An 18,233-nucleotide genomic window follows, 5' to 3' on the forward strand; every position below is an offset into this window, starting at 1 on the left:
TCAAAATGCCCGTCGTCGGATACAAATGTTCTAGAAGTCCTGGAATTATACATATTAAAGGTATTTGTTTTTTTAGAAAAATAAATTTCCTGAATACTGTGATTTCCACTGAAAGAGAAGTAGGAACTTCAACAGTTGACACACCCCTTTCTCTTAAACATGACACCAGGTGCCAAGTTGATAGTTTTCTTAAACGTTATTTAGCGAAAAATATACTGTGAAAACCTTAAGTTTTTAATTTAGCAACTTGAAACATTCTGTCTTACTGCACCATTTAATTGGAAGAATTAATAAAAAACCTTGACAACAATACTTGAAAAAAACAAACTAAAATAATAATACACTAACGCATTTATACGAATCAAAGAGAATAATATTTGTTAATTACAAACATGGGGTTTTGAAAAAGAATTCAGTAGGTAACGAATACAAGAGTTCTGTGTTAATTACCAACTACAATAATCCCAATGAGAAAAAGCGAGAGAAACAATAGAAATCAGTCATGCAAAGAAAAGAATTGTGTCTAATGGTCGACGTAAGTCGTGTGTATAAATTTATATAATCACTCTTTATATTGCTTTCAGTCTCGGAGATAATAATAATAAAATAATATGTTAGCTTATGTTAACAGAAATCTTCGTGGCTAAGGTTAATCTCAGGTTTAAATCTTAAACTGCAAACGTATGTACGCGTGAGTTTTATTTCAGTGAGAGGGACATTAAGGGTTAAAAAAAAATACAAAAAAGTTGAACTTGCACTCCACGACCAGCTAGTTTGTTGTCAATAGTTCACAACACTAGCGTGAGGTTGACAAGAGGCTGTACAGTTTATAAGCCCAAAACTGCTTCACACTACATCGATTAAGGAAACATTTGAAAAGCATGGGCCCGATACGCTTGAGTGGCTGGACGCAGCTTATTCTGAAACAGCGTTGACACCGGACCTTTTAAATTGCGGAGTGTTTGTTGGATATTTGAGAAATAAAATAGAAATGAATACTGTTACGTTGACAATGATTTAGTATTCTTTATAGAAGCTTGTCTATTGTTTTTCAACCAAACAATCTCAATTCAATTTCCAGCGAAAAATCAATTTCAAAGTCATAAAATTGTCAATTGCTTCTTTTCAGAAACAGAAAGAATAATTGTGTATGAATACGATAGTTTACCTCTTAAACAATCAAACCTATAAAAAAATTAAGTATTCAAATATATTGATTAATTACGGTAATTTTTACGTGTTATGCTACAATGACAGCTGATTTTTAACGGTTATTTACATAGTACAACACAAGTTGATGTGTTGAATCAAAAATAAATCCATGCGGACATTATTTTAGAAAGGAATATAACGTTTCATTTTATTGTTTCTGCTTATATTTCTCTACCGGCGTTGATTTTCTAATTTTGGATTTAAAATAGCCGACGATTTGTTTGTTTAATTTCACCCAAAGCTACTCGAGGTCTATCTGCACTAGCCGTCCCTAATTTAGCAGTGTAAGACTAGAAGGAAGACAGCTAGTCCTTACCACCCACCACCAACTCTTGGGCTACTCTTTTACCAACGAATAATGGAATTGACCGTGCTATAATGCCCCCTACAGCCGAAAGAGCGAGCATGTTTGTCGTGACGGGGCTTCGAACACGAGACCCTCAGATTACGAGTCAAGCGCTCTAATCACTTGGCCATATCGGGCCAACAGCCGACGATAGAATTGGATTTCATAGTTGATTTCCAAGTCGTCGCTGTCACAGGTTTTTGTTGCTGTTGTTGTTCACTGTCGGTGTCTACGATAAGAATTTTTTTTTTTTTAAATGAATACCCTCACGTGTTAATGTAGGAACAAAGTCACGTTTTGTTACCATTTCGAATTGATAGGAATTATTTTTACAAGAGCTTTACACGTTATGACATCATCTGTAAAGAATGAGGAAATAAAGCGCTTTACATAAAGCTACTGCAGATAAATTAGAAAAAAAATGGTTTTATGACACATAGAACATTATCTATACAATGAATATGAATAAACAAGTGGCACATATTAAAATAACTATTTCAAAGTGACCTGGGCACGCGGTAATAATGAGTAGGTACAAAACATTTTAGGTCCATCATGGCCAGGTGGTTAAGGCACTGGACTCGTAATCCGAGGGTCGCGGGTTCGAATCCTCGTCACACCAAACATGCTCGCCCTTTAAGCCGTGGGGGCGTTATTAAGTGACAGTCAATCCCACTATTCGTGGTAAAATGGTAGCCCAAGAGTTGGCGGTGGGTGGTGATTACTAGTTGCCTTTCCTCTAGTCTTACACTGCTAAATTAGGGACGGCTAGCACAGATAGTTCTCGTGTAACTTTGCGCGAAATTCAAAACAAACAAACAAAACATTTTCTCTGAAGATGTATTATTTATTACCAACTAGCATAATTATACTATACAGCTAAGGCTTAAAACTCTCGATGCATGATGTTTGTTGAATCTGACAACTAGAGAAGCAGGTGTTAACCATTAAATATAGATACGTTAGATTTAGAGACATCTCGACCAATGAGTACATTCAATAGAATGTTTTGGCCTTGATATAGCAACGGACAATCTGCATTTAGTTTAAAATTTCCATTGCCAGCCAATGAGTTTGGTAGGACCTTAAGGTCTCTTTATAACGAACTTTTTTGCAACTATGTGCGTTTTAAACAATTTCATATCACGAACTTTCTAGTCGCTTGTATATTTATATCGCTTTTGTTTTTCTAATACACAATAGCGTTTAGTCATATTCGACATCATTCATTTATAAATCTACTCACTTCCATCCATTGAAAATGGATTGAGAAAATGTTTTACGTAAAAAAAATAAAAATAAAAAAATAAATAATTCTCAACCCAAACGAGCCGTTTTTACATATATATTTTTCTCTATAAGTGGGTTTTCTCGACATCACTGATTACTTCCATTTGGTTACTTGGCTATGTCCACTTCAGACGTATTCCCCACCACCACCACCACCACCACTACAAATGATATTCTCCTCGCCTTCCTTATTCTTCGTCATTCGAGTAGAATAAATGGGCTTATAGCACATATAAACAAGTGAAAGTTGTACATATTTTAGTGGAATCCTTTAGTCATTTGTTTGGATATAAAGATGAGTACAGTTAAATTTAAAAGAAACGTTTCAGGAGAATCATTCTAACTAAGTCATCATTAACATAGTAAACACAGAAATTACCGAGTTTAAACACATCAGAAACTAACTAGAGAGCTCTAAACTTTCTTTTACTTACTCCAACAACAGTGACCCACTGATTTAACTTACTGACAAGAACATAATTGAAAGGTAATAAGGATTAACTTGAGTTTTGTCTTAGCAACGCATACAAACCACTCACTTGTCCGTCATCGAGAAGTGGTGGTAAGGTTCCGGAATTCTGCAGACTCAGTAGGTCTTGTTCGCTCAATGCGTGATGACCACTATGCATGAGGATATCCGGCCGCCGTACAGCAGCATATGAAGGGTCACTCCTACGGGAAGGGTCATAGGTGACGGACAAGCTTGGATGCATGTTGGCCTGGAGGATAAGAGCTTCATCTTCTCGTCGTCCACCAAGGACACTGGCTGTACGTTGTGGTGGATGAAGCTGGTGGTACTGCTGTTGATGTTGGGCAACAGCAGTCAAGCTGTTCAAATGGCTGTATGGGTCAGTGGTCACATGGTGGAACTCCAGCTGCTGCTGCGGAAGGTTATAGGGAGGAGGGAAATAAGGAGGCTGAAATTCTGGAGAATTCGGAGTGTGGGTCAGGCGAGGAGTAGAAGTGAAATTAGCTGTGGAGACTCCAGTTCCGATACTAGTTATAGGACCTAATGAAGAGCCATGGCCACCAACAAGATCTCGGCGTTCCTATGAAGCAGAAAAATAAGCATTATTTACATTCTATCATACGTTTTACAGTGAAAGAAACAACAAACAAAATCGTCAAAAGAACTGTAGAGGTCGATCAATATCCAAAATATTAAATGTGTGAAGTTTATGAACAAGAACGGACATTTGTCCATCTAATAAGGTTACCTAACAATGCAAGAAACGATTGCCCATTTAACTTTATTAACACATAACCTGTGTTATGTGACTCGCAACTGTTCAAAAATTAATCAGTCCTTGTCACGTAATTCATTTTATAACGACAACGAAAAAAAAAATCTATGGAAGCCTTAAGTCAGAAGTGAGACCTGAAATAAATGCATATTCTCGTATTTCAAAATACGGCATAAGTTTGAGAATTGTACGATAACACAAAACAACACTGAACAAAGATACTGTTCGTATTGACACTTTATTAACAGCAATACCCAATTGGTGATTTTTTTTCATCTGAGGTATACTGGTCATCGCACACGAGGTTAATTATTGAAGTGACCCGAGATCATGTTTGGCATATAAACAAACTTGAATATGAAATATTAAAAAACTTGCCCAACACGTAAAGATATGTATACATAAATAAGGGAACAGGTTCTTATCTTCAACGTTGAACGTATCATTTTGGGAGGTGTGTATGGAAATATCAAACCTTCCCACAGTTATTATGTACTGTACACCTTCTTCGACCTGCTATTTTACTCAGTCACTTACACATTACAGAGTCTAGTTAGTATACACACACACCACCTATCTACAACGTATCTTCTACAGTTTTAAGGGGCAAGTGTTTGTTTTCCTCATGGTAGGAAATCGACATTGTCATCACCTTATTAGCTTGGACTGTTCTGGTGATGCATTACCTAACCATACAAACCGGTTACAGTAGCCTGTATAGTTCTCACAATGTTTGCACATCACGGGGTTAAATCCAAGCTCAAAATCCGTCTTTCTGAATTTTGTAATTACCTCTGATGACAGGGAGTGAGAAACAGATAAAATAACTATAATAAGGAAAGACTTTCTACAGCCAAGGTTGCTGAACGGAATGTCATGATTTTCTTTACATCCTTGCTAAAACATCTCGCTACAAACAAACAAAAACATTCCACAAACAGCTATAAAAAACTTTAATACTTTACACTTAAAACTTCTACCGGATAGTTAAATCACCTCAGCTGAAATAAATAACCGAGGTTTCTATTTTTGTTTGTTTGTTTAGTGGTCAATGGAACCAGTCGATTTAACCAACTCGTGTTTAGCGGTCAGTGAAATATCACTCTAGTGGCTAGTATGCTAGACTATCGATCTGAAATTTCATGGTTCGCGTCCATTTTCTGGCCATAAAGAAAAAAATGCACTGGGGACGGTCTTTATAAGAGTGGTGGCCAAATCTCGTTGTGCGGTCTAACAGCGTCAAATAAATTGCACAGCATTGACAACAGATGACAAATCAGAAACGAGACAGAACGAAGTCCTATCGTTTTATATACAAACTGATCATTCAGACACTGACTAATGGTGTAAGCTTGATGCACAAAAAAATTAAAGACAAATAGACACTAATAAAGTTGAATGATGTTTGAAAATAAAATTCGCCTTCTATTTTGAAAATTTGATAACAAATAAGCACTTGTACTTAATTATTCGTTGGAAAATAGCATGTGGAAATATGACTGGTTGTTTTTCAGCGATAGGCTATCTGTTCTCTGTTCAACGCGGAGAATCGAGTCTTGGATCTTAGCAATGTAAGTCGAAAACTTCTTAGATCACCTTGGGATGAAAATATAGTACAAAATGCATTTTTTCTTGCTGTATCCAAACAATTTACGATGATTGTTTGTTTGTTTTTTGAATTTCGCGCAAAGCTACACGAAAGCTATCTGCGCTAGTCGTCCCTATCTCAGCAATGCGAGACTAGAGGGAAGGCAGCTAGTGATCACCACTTACCTCCAACTCTTGGGCTACTCTTTTACCAACGAATAGTGGGATTGACCGTCACATTATAACGCCCCCACGGCTGAAAGGGCGAGCATGTTTGGTACGACGGGGATTCGAACCCTCGACCCTCATATTACAAGTCGAACGCCTTAACCCACCTAACCAAGTTACGTTGACAGAACTTTCATTTTTATTTGAAAAAAAGGTTTTGTGTGATTGTGTTTAAGTTAAGCACAAAGCTTCAGAATGGGATATCTGTACCCTGCCCACCACGAGTGCCGAAACCCGATTTCTAGCGTTATAACTATGAAGAATAATAGCTGTGCTACTGGGAGAGGGATCTTTCGAATGAGCACTCTTCGCTAATTTAAAGTACACCAGATATTTCTGATTGATGATGTAGAAATAGTCCTTCACGAACACCTCAAATAAACAATTTTCATTTTCTTTCCTCCTCCTGCCATATATTTTATTAACAACGTATTCAAAATGGCATCCGCTCAAATGATGTTTTGAAATTGAAATAAAATTAGTTCTGAAACAACACAAGCATGCTTTGTTATGTGTACGTAAAAACACCAAACTCAAAGAGCAACTGTGCGTGAGGGCGACTTAAAAATCAGCGGATTGACTTAGTACGAAAGTACCTGAATAACCAAACGAAGGTTTGGACGAAATTAGTACAAAGGAGTGATAATAATAACAGATAGCACCTGAATAAGTAAACGAAAATTTGGACGAAATCAACATAACCTTTTTAACATCGCAACTCCTTAAATTGCGATTTACCTCTAATTAATATAAAGGAGATGTTGAACTACTTCGTGCACCAAATATTCTTGCCCTTTCAGCCGTGGGGGCGTTGTAATATGACAGTCAATCCCACTATTCGTTGGTAAAAGAGTAGCCCAAGAGTTGAAGGTGGGTGATGATCACTAGCTGCCTTCCCTCTAGTCTTACACCACTAAATTAGGGACGGCTAGCGCAGATAGCCCTGGTGTAGCTTTGCACGAAATAAAAAAAATACAACAAACTACTTTGTGTAATAAAAACAGCAACAGTAAATATTACTCACAAAACTTAGATTTCATTACGAAACAAACCGCACTTCTATAGATGGAACTTGATTGTGAAACCTAAACTTAGAGAAAGATCATTTACAATGCTTTTTTTTGCGCTTTTTTCCTTCACCGACGTAAGTACCTAAAGGAATAAACGAACTAATTTTAGGGAAAATAAGAACGTGATTGCGTTATAAAGAAAATGAACATTCAAAATTTGGGGAAGAAAAGAAATATATACGTATCAAAACAGGAAATATTCGACACATATCAACGATTTCAGCCTATCAGTTAGAAGACCATCATGCTATTTCTCTCCAGAAATCTGTTTTTACGTAATATACAGAGTGTAAACCATTATTCTTCTAATAACTTAAAAGTGAAGGAACGAAAAATCTATAAAAATCTATTTCTTACAATGCTGATGAGAACTTTCATCTAATACCAGAACTCATGGCAGGTTGGGAGAAGGCACAGTAGTTGAGATTATACTTACATTATCAACCTCCACGAACGAATACACAGTAGATTATCTGTGTTGTGTCCGCACAGGGATCGAACCCAGCATTTTAGTGTTACAAATCTTCGAGTTTACTGTTGATCCAACGAAAAGCTTTCCAAAGAACACATAAATAAAATACTTCAAGTAATATATGCAGATCTGCATGAATACCGCTAGAAACGAGGTTTCGATACCCGTGGTGGGCAGAGCACAGATAGCCCTTTGTGTAGCTTCGTGCTTAATAACAAACAACAGCCTTCTGGATGAACTTAATGCGATTGTAATTTAGTTTTCAATGTTGATTTTCTAGTTTTGACACATGTATTTAGCTTACTTTAACCAGAAGATTAAAGGTTCAACTCCATCATCAAACATGTCCACCCTTTCAGTTGTAAAGGAATTATAATGTGATGGTCAATCTCATTATTCAATTAGAGGAGTCTAAGGGTAGACGGTGGGGTGGGTTGGTTTGGTTTGAATTTCGCGCAAAGCTACACGAGGGCTGTCTAAGCTAGCCGTCCCTAATTTAGCAGTATAAGACTAGAGGGAAGGCAGCTAGTCATCACCGCCCACCTCCAACTCTTGGGCTATTCTTTTACCGACGAACAGTAGGATTGATCGTAACATTATAACTTCCTCACGGCTAAAAGAGCGAGCATGTTTGGTGTGACGGGGATTCGAACCCGTGTAGAGGAAGGGTGATGTTCCCTAGCTAAATTACCTGTCATTTCTAGATTATAGACGACTAACAAGCTGAGGTAGTCCTCGAGTGTTTTAATACTAAATTATTGATTGGAGTAAACAATTATTCTCATATCATTTAATTCTCAATTTAAAACTTGTGCTTGCTTTAGTGCAAAACTAGACTTATTAAGAAACGACCTGCAAAACGTCCGCCGTGTGGAATCAAACTCGGAGTCTTAACGTTACAAGTTAGTAGACTTACCGCTAACATAAAAAAATAAAAATATTACTTCCCTCAATTTTCTTACACCCGAATGTTTACGATTTCTAAAGATTTTCAAGGTTTTCTGAAAACTATAACACACGTTACTCGCTCTTTATAATTCCATTTACTGTCATATTTTGCGCTAACTGTTCTTTATCTTACGCCCGCTATTCATTCATTAAAAACCTATATACGTTATTCGTTTCTTAGTAATACAGACCTGCGGCGGTTTTATTGTCTCGAAATGTTTACATGTTCTACAGTAATTCCTGTACAATGAAACCACAAACGATATCTACTTTTCTCTAATCATGTAAACATTTTTCACAAAACGTCATATATACTTTTACATAAATGAATAATTTTGCCATCGGTTGACATTTTGTTATGCCTATAATGTTGACAACCACTGGCTATAGATTTCTCTAGACGTATCGCGACGTAAGTCTTTTCGGTCGTTCTACAACTCAAACATAATAATAAAAAAATGTTCATTGTGGTAAACGAAATAATTTCATCTAAGAGATGTTTTTTTCGAAATTTATAAACAATATCCTTATGTAATAGAAGAAAAATTAATATTATTTTAGAAAACTGCGTTGCTGAAATCCGTTATTAAAATCAAAACATCTTTTATAAAATTTAAACTCGCAAACCTTCGCTACTCGCTTTTTAATAATCTATATCGATTAATCGTTTTTCTCTGATGTATAAAATCTACTAAGATAACTACTAATCTATGCAAGCTATTCAGTCTTTAACCCTTCGTGTGTAGATTGTGAAAGTCTGTCTAGCATCCAAGCGCAAAGTTGCGAATTTTTGCGGCAGACCATTCGAAATGCTGCACGCAAAATGCTTGTATCACATGACGTCAACCGCAGTTAAGGGTTAATAATCTATACAAGCCACTCGCTCTTATATAGATTACTTAGTATCTGGTATAACCGACTTGATTTTTACTAATCTATCATTATACATTTGTTAATACGCTTTTCACTCCATATTATTCGTTCTTTAATAATGTGTTACTCGTTCTATACAAATGATATATTAATTGTACATTGTACATTTGTTAATATGCTTCTCACTCCATATTATTCGTTCTTTAATAATGTGTTACTCGTTCTATACAAATGATATATTAATTGTACATTATACATTTGTTAATACGCTTCTCACTCCATATTATTCGTTCTTTAATAATTTGTTACTCGTTCTATACAAATGATATATTAATTGTACATTTGTTAATACGCTTCTCACTTATTATTCGTTCTTTAATAATGTGTTACTCGTTCTATACAAATGATATATTAATTGTACATTGTACATTTGTTAATACGCTTCTCACTCCATATTCGTTCTTTAATAATGTGTTACTCGTTCTATACAAATGATATATTAATTGTACATTGTACATTTGTTAATACGCTTCTCACTCCATATTATTCGTTCTTTAATAATGTGTTACTCGTTCTATACAAATGATATATTAATTGTACATTGTACATTTGTTAATACGCTTCTCACTCCATATTATTCGTTCTTTAATAATGTGTTACTCGTTCTATACAAATGATATATTAATTGTACATTGTACATTTGTTAATACGCTTCTCACTCCATATTATTCGTTCTTTAATAATGTGTTACTCGTTCTATACAAATGATATATTAATTGTACATTGTACATTTGTTAATACGCTTCTCACTCCATATTATTCGTTCTTTAATAATGTGTTACTCGTTCTATACAAATGATATATTAATTGTACATTGTACATTTGTTAATACGCTTCTCACTCCATAGTATTCGTTCTTTAATAATGTGTTACTCGTTCTATACAAATGATATATTAATTGTACATTGTACATTTGTTAATACGCTTCTCACTCCATATTATTCGTTCTTTAATAATGTGTTACTCGTTCTATACAAATGATATATTAATTGTACATTGTACATTTGTTAATACGCTTCTCACTCCATATTATTCGTTCTTTAATAATGTTACTCGTTCTATACAAATGATATATTAATTGTACATTGTACATTTGTTAAAACGCTTCTCACTCCATATTATTCGTTCTTTAATAACGTGTTACTCGTTCTATACAAATGATATATTAATTGTACATTGTACATTTGTTAATACGCTTCTCACTCCATATTATTCGTTCTTTAATAACGTGTTACTCATTCTATACAAATGATATATTAATTGTACATTATACATTTGTTAATACGCTTCTCACTCCATATTATTCGTTCTTTAATAACGTGTTACTCATTCTATACAAATGATATATTAATTGTACATTGTACATTTGTTAATACGCTTCTCACTCCATATTATTCGTTCTTTAATAACGTGTTACTCGTTCTATACAAATGATATATTAATTGTACATTGTACATTTGTTAATACGCTTCTCACTCCATATTATTCGTTCTTTAATAACGTGTTACTCGTTCTATACAAATGATATATTAATTGTACATTATACATTTGTTAATACGCTTCTCACTCCATATTATTCGTGTGTTACTCGTTCTATACAAATGATATATTAATTGTACATTATACATTTGTTAATACGCTTCTCACTCCATATTATTCGTTCTTTAATAACGTGTTACTCATTCTATACAAATGATATATTAAGTGCCTTCTCTTCTTTTTAAGAAATTTTATGGTATGACTTCAATTTTACCCTGTTTTTCAGGTCACTTGAGCGAAAATATTTTGTGTTCCATTGTTATGATGAAGCTATATTTTTCTATTTCACACGCAGTTCGTGAATTTGTTATTGTAAAACACTACTTATGCTAATATGTATTCTTTACTTCATTATTCTTCACCGCAGAATTCGCAGAATCTGTTTTGCCACTACAAATACAAACAGTGAAATTAACGAATTATTTCACGCTCTTCAGGTATGGGTTCAAAACATTCTATCTAACAACGATCTCTTAGTATCAGAAAACTTAAATATAAATAGGTCTAATTCCGAAACCATGAACACCTCAGTTTTAATGTTGACATGTTTCAGTAAGACTAACTATGGAGTTACGAATACAGAAATTTAGCGACTAACAAGTTTCGTTAGGACTAACATTGGAGCCACGAGTACAACAGTTTAACGTTAAACAAGTTTCGTTAGGGCTAATTCCAAAGCCATGATCATATCAATTTTGGCGACTGACAAGTTTCGGTAGGACTAATTCTAAGAGACTCCATCTCTACAATTTTTTTCTAGTGAATAATGACTTTAACCAAGAATCACCTTTCATGCTAATAGAAATGTCAAGCTTTGTAACAGAACAACATAGTAATAACCTAGTTTACTCTTAGCTCAGAAGTTAGTAGATTGGAGTATGGCTGCAGCGAATGGCCAGCAGAGACATAGTTTTACCTCTGAACGAAATTTATTTCTTACATTATGTGTTAAACATATAAAAAGAAGAAAAACAGTAGTTAAACTCATTCTTTTGGTCAATAAATCATTAACACATTATTTCGTCAACTATTCAAGAACTTTGTTTCAGGGTACATCTGTTTTTAAATACTGGGTACTTATCGACAGGTAAATTTCGCTAAGACTTGTTTTTCTATTAAAAATGAAAAATGTTGATCTCAAATAATAGTCTCGTGTCTTCAAATTCTCTTTGTCGCTAATCTCGCTATTTTTACTGTAATATTGTAAAATTTATGGAAAAATTGAACTGAGCGGGGTAAGAATCAACCAACAAATAAACTATTGTGGATAACTTCTATGTAAAACTGTATGTTCAACTTAAATATGTCCGCAAATGGATGTCTATCCGTCGGAATTCAATCTCACTGAGATAATTTTTGCTCACGGTCAGCTGGAGTTCTATGTAGCTCTATCCAGAGTAAGGTCATTCGATCCGATAAAAATTTATGTCCCCCAAAATGCAAATGTTGAAAATGTTGTTCACAAATCATTGTGCATAATTAAAAAAAACAAACGACTTGGATAGTCATTAGTTTTAAACTGTCGTTTGTAGTACCATAACTCTTGATGTATTTTATTTAATTTTGAGACGTTCTACTAGCAGGAATAAAATAATTTGAAAGGAGATGTATGTCTATATATTACGTATAAATATACAGAAAAAGCAAAGTAAAAATAACCAAAGAAAAATTATATGTACACGTGTAAGGTTTACTGAGGTCGACTCTTATGGATACGTGTTAATATGTTGTCAAAAATTTATGAAAAATACTTTTTCTATTGCAAAAATTTTATCTCAAAGTTTTTGTAGAATTCTGTAGCAAATTTGTAAAGTAATTTTTAACAGCCAATTATGAGAATATTGTTTATGATGCTTTATGCTAATAAAAATGTCGCATTTTTATAATTTAAAGAAAATAAACATGTTTAAACATGTTTTGTTTTTAAACCTTCGCATAGCTTACGGTGTAAGTTTCTAGGATTTTTATAAAACCAATGTTTTTTTAATAAGAGTAAACACAAGAATGATTATATTTAAACAATATGGAGGAGTGTTATAAAGTGGTTCTGTTAATAACAAATTCATAAACAGAAAGGACTAATTATAATCTTTAATGGGTGGTTCAGTACTCACAGTATTAATATTGCCATAGATGGTTCTTAGTTTTAAAAGTACCTTTAGAAAGACATGGGTTGAAGCTTTCGACTCGTAATTTGAGGGACGTGGGTTCAAATCCCCGTCGCACCAAACATATTCGCCCTTTCAGCTGTGGTGGGTGTGATAAGTCACGGTCAATCCCACTATTCGTTGGTAAAAAAGTAGCCTAACAGTTGGCGGTGGGTGGTGATATCTAGCCTAGCTGCCTTTCCTTTAATTTTACGCTGCTAAATTAGGGACGACTAGCGCAAGATAGCCCTCTAGTAGCTTTGTGTGAAATTCAAAAAACAAACAATCAAACATTTAGAAAGAGCACTTTAGTGGCCAAATGTTCGATTTTGTTAGGTTACATCTACCACAACTCTCTATGCTTTGAAGAATATTAACGCATCCAACTTGTATTTAATCAAAAATAATATGAACAAAATATTTCAAAATGGCTACCAAATAGCCATCAGAAATATACAAAGTTGTTTGAATATTTAACACAACTGTCACATTAGCGTATCCAGCATACTTTACTGTAAATCGCTGACACAGAAAAACCTTTTAATTTCAATTACAAAAATTAACTCCTGCACATTAAATAATTTCCAAAGTAATAAGCGCCACTTTGGCACCAGTGAAATATCATGTTAATAAATACATTTTCTATTTATTGTTAAGATGGACATAAGTAATATCTAAGAAATCAAAAGCGTAAACAATATATCTAAAAATATTGTAAACTAAATCACACGTAAAATATTAAGTCAAAATATATCAATTCCCATAGCATCATTATAATTTTAAATAGTTCAGTTGATAGTGAATGTTGGACACGTTTGCAGACTGGACACACGCTTATTTCCAGGGTAAAAAATATATCGTTTTCAACTGATTATAAACAACACTTTTCTTGGTTATATTGGTATCTTCCTCCCTAACTTTTATACAGGATTCCAAGACTCATATCTATGAATTACATAACGCTTAGGCCTGAAAGGAAAAACATGAATGTTTCAACAATCACCTTAATGCAGTTACATACTTATAATTCTCTGTAAACGTGCTTAACGCTGTCGATGAGGACAAAGAATCTGTCTGCCTAGCATCCCACCAATAAGACGGGGATATATATACGTGCTGTAACGCATATAACAAACTCTCGTCAAGTACAAAGAGACAACAGGTAAGGCTTGAAAACGGTCGTGCCGCCAAATTCAAGCGAACGAAAACGACAACGATTGTTTCGTAAACTGTCTTAAACAATTTCATAGTTTTAGGAACTATGTCATCTCAGTTTGGCAATAGCATTACAAATAGTTAAAGTCGAGTGTGTTCATAAAAAGAAAAATTACGATTAACTTAAGAGTAATTAACAATTACTTATATGACGAAGCACTTACTGGTAACTTTAATAATTATCAATAAACCACTTCAAAAACGCGTCTTACTGTTCTATACATACCAGGAGCCTTTAAATAAACTCTTATGTTTTCACTTCAGTGAAAATCAGAGATAATATGCTATAGTAAACACGGCGACATTTTTCAAGAAATCAGAGAAATAAATCAGATTTAAAATATGAATTGAGAAAATGTGTAAAATAACTACCTCTGGTGAATCAATAAGAACAAACGCTGAAGGAAGGTCATTCTTGGAGTTCTCGCCAGGAGAAAGTTGGTCCGCCATTTCGTCAGTGTCTTCAGGATCTTTCCGTTTTTGCCCTCTGGGGCTGCCCACAGGTGCGATTGGACTAATTTGCGCCATACTCGATATCTCAAAGTGTTGATAACGGTAATTATAAAACGATAAAACGCTGATACGCACGAATGCGTGGGCGAAAAAACGAAAATTTAAATCAACTTAACAGGAGCAAAAAAATTAGTAAACCATTCGATACCACAAACACAACAACAGTGTCTTCCGCGAGCGGGCACTGGTCCTTCTTCCCTCTGGGCTAGTAGTTGTAATTCTTGTACCTGTGCCTTTCCACCAGCCTGTCGCTGCCGGCGAGACTATTTGGCCCGACGCGTGTGCTATCTGTACAGCTGCTTTATACAGGACAGGTTGGAGAGAGAACCGAAGGAATTCTTGCACGTGATCTCAGGTAAGGGAGGGGAGAGCACATAGGGGTAGAAACTTCGGGAAGAAGAGAGAGAGAAGGACAGCAAAAATGGGGAATAGCATTCGACGGGTCGAGGGCTGGACGATTTGCCGACGAGATTGAAATGCACAAACGCCTGCAGGCACGCTTGGCCGATAATAGGTAGGAAACTCACGCATCGCTAAACTTAAGAAAACACCGTTCGTCGTTTTATACTAAAGGCCTCAGCTTTGCTGAGAATGCCGCCTCTGCGACTGTTTGACTGGTGTGTGCCTTTACAAACCTGCCCACTTGCATCCATCATTTCACGAACCTGTTCGATAATATGCATGTCCACCACAAATGTCGGATCTTTAGCCTTCTGTCTTATGCTCTCTCCACCACCCCTAGTAAACCGTTTTTGTTGGTTTCAACCTGCAACTCTCGCCATTAGCTAACACCATCTTACCTCCAGTTTCTTTCTTTGGGGGGGGGGGAGGGATTGTTCCCTATTACCTGAATTAACCCTGATAATTGCAAAAAGTGGGTCTTCATTATTCATTTTCAAACTTTGATGATTTCACACCACATATCTATAAAAATATTTAGAGTAAATGAACAGCCTGCGTTTACAATATAAAGCCGTTTGTCACGTTATCTCAAATTATTTAAAAAAAAAACACATTTGAGTTATGTTTTTTATGTTCCCGATACAAGAAATCAATATTGAAAAGGTGAGAAAAAAAGTTTCCTCAAACAAAACAAAATACATGTTTATGTGTGTATACTCAAATACTATTATTGTATTTCAAACAAAATACATGTTTATGTGTGTATACTCAAATACTATTATTGTATTTCAAACAAAATACATGTTTATGTGTGTATACTCAAAAACTATTATTATATTTCAAACAAAATACATGTTTATGTGTGTATACTCAAAAATTATTATTATATTTCCTGCGTGATGATAAATAAAGAGGTATTGTGGATGCAGGTTCAAGTTATTCACAGAACACTTGTTGAACAAGTTCTTAATATCAATGTATATTCTGTAAAATGCTAAGCCTGAAGAAATAATTCAATTTATTACATTTAACTGTTGCTGTTAAAATCACGTTAACCTAAGATTCTTTCATAGCATCCTGTAAAAAATACATTTAAAATTTGAAGTATTTTAAAATAATATTTGGGATTTGTATTTCGATACAAATCATTGCGAAAGAGGATTTTTGTTCCATATCAGTATAATGACTTTTTACAATCTGTTCCTGCAACCCTGTTGTTTTGTTCCATATCAGTATAATGACTTTCTACAATCTGTTCCTGCAACCCTGTTGTTTTGTTCCATATCAGTATAATGACTTTCTACAATCTGTTCCTGCAACCCTGTTGTTTTGTTCCATATCAGTATGACTTTCTACAATCTGTTCCTGCAACCCTGATGATATAAACGTAATGGATCTAAAACTTTTGAAGTCCGCAATAACCTAACGAAGGAAAATGTTACATTAAATACACGCTGTCAAAATTACGAAGGCTATCAATTATTACCAAATCTCTTTCCTACCAGTTAGGGGACTCCTTAGTAAGAGATTGTATACTGATATAAAGATTTGTGCAAAAAATATAAAATAGACATTTTCAACATAAAGAAATGTCCAATATTTTATTTCCTTTAAAACGCAGTTAACGTTAAAATAAAACAAAACCTTTCAAATATAAAATGCTTAGAAACGAAACTAAAATACGACCTTTCTTCACAAACAACTTTGATCCATGAAAGCAGTTTTAAACTAAAGAATAAAATTGTTTTCCAGATAGATTTACCTTCTCAAATTTACAATAAAACTACAAGTGGAGTTTAATTTTCTAGATTTCAATATTATTGTTTCATTTAAAATCGATACCGGTATAAATACAGAACACAATGTAAACAAGTAAAGCGAAAAATTATTCTTACCAACATCTAGTAATGTACTTGAAAGTAAGTTTACTGAACATTAAAAAGCTAGATTAATTAGCGTAAGGACATTTTGCCAATTTCAAAATCGTTTTAACTGCAACATTAGTGCTAAAAAAATATCTAAGCCATTTTTATAAACATTATATAAATCCTAGTATCTTCAAGCTTGGAAGAGATGAGATTCCAGGTTGCGTAGTCCACTTAATTTGATGACATTGAAACTTGCAGAATTATTTTCAAAAGCAAACTATAATTTTGATTTAAACAAATACAAACGTCGAAACTTAGTTGTTTATTAGGAGTACTTTGACGTTTTAACAAGTGCTTGAAGACCCATATCATACACAACCAATAACAGTCGTATAAAACAATAATCTGTGAAACTGTAATAACAAATACACATAAACCAAGTGCTATGCCAAAACTGAGAACTGGATTTTTTTACATAATACATAACGCGTGGTACATTCTCTGCTGCCACCCTTGACAAGCAAATATATCTTATGGCTCAGACAAAAAAATAACGAGACCGGGGTGGTAAAAAATTTGAACACCTTCTCTAACCCTGGATTTTTTTACATAATACATAACGCGTGGTACATTCTCTGCTGCCACCCTTGACAAGCAAATATATCTTATGGCTCAGACAAAAAATAACGAGACCGGGGTGGTAAAAAATTTGAACACCTTCTCTAACCCCACCCCCCCCGGAAGAAATGATATCTTTTGACATTTAGCAGGTCCTCCAAAAACTCGTAGGGTAGGCAGGTAGAAAAAGAGAGACCTCAAGGAAAATTATCATAGAGTTTATATAATTCAATGTTTTCAATATTTATAGTAATATTTCTACTTAATGAACAGATACATTTGTTTGCTACCTAATGCCTTCACACAAATATACATTAATAGTTATAAATTAACACCAATTATTAACATTTTTGAGAATAAAATGTGTACCGTATTCATTTGAAGCATGGGCATTGTTTCGCACTAAAGCGTAATTTCCGAATCTGGTTTGGTGTAACGGGGATTCGAACCCGCGACCTTCGGAATATGGACTGTCGTGAATTCGTCTATATTGTTAAAATTTAACAAAGATTTTTTTTTCTACTGCGAAATTATAATTTTCATGAAATATTGTAACATCAAAACAATTTTTAAAAGACAAATCTCGGAAAATTTCAATTCA

General features: G+C 34.4%; 1 protein-coding gene across 3 annotated transcripts in view; it reads right to left on the reverse strand.

Moving 5' to 3' along the window:
• LOC143237314 (transcription factor AP-2-epsilon-like) overlaps positions 1-18,233 on the reverse strand; it is a 170,455-nt gene that overhangs the window by 29,100 nt on the left and 123,122 nt on the right. For 2 of the 3 annotated variants that reach the window (XM_076476424.1, XM_076476425.1), the window contains exon 2: positions 3,388-3,897. In XM_076476424.1, the coding sequence (XP_076332539.1) occupies positions 3,388-3,897 (510 nt within the window). Of the gene's footprint in view, positions 1-3,387; positions 3,898-14,603; positions 15,394-18,233 lie in introns of those variants that run through there. The other variant, XM_076476423.1, reaches the window with a different exon arrangement.

This window comes from Tachypleus tridentatus, chromosome 13, assembly GCF_004210375.1.
Source record: "Tachypleus tridentatus isolate NWPU-2018 chromosome 13, ASM421037v1, whole genome shotgun sequence".
NCBI lineage: Eukaryota > Metazoa > Arthropoda > Merostomata > Xiphosura > Limulidae > Tachypleus > Tachypleus tridentatus.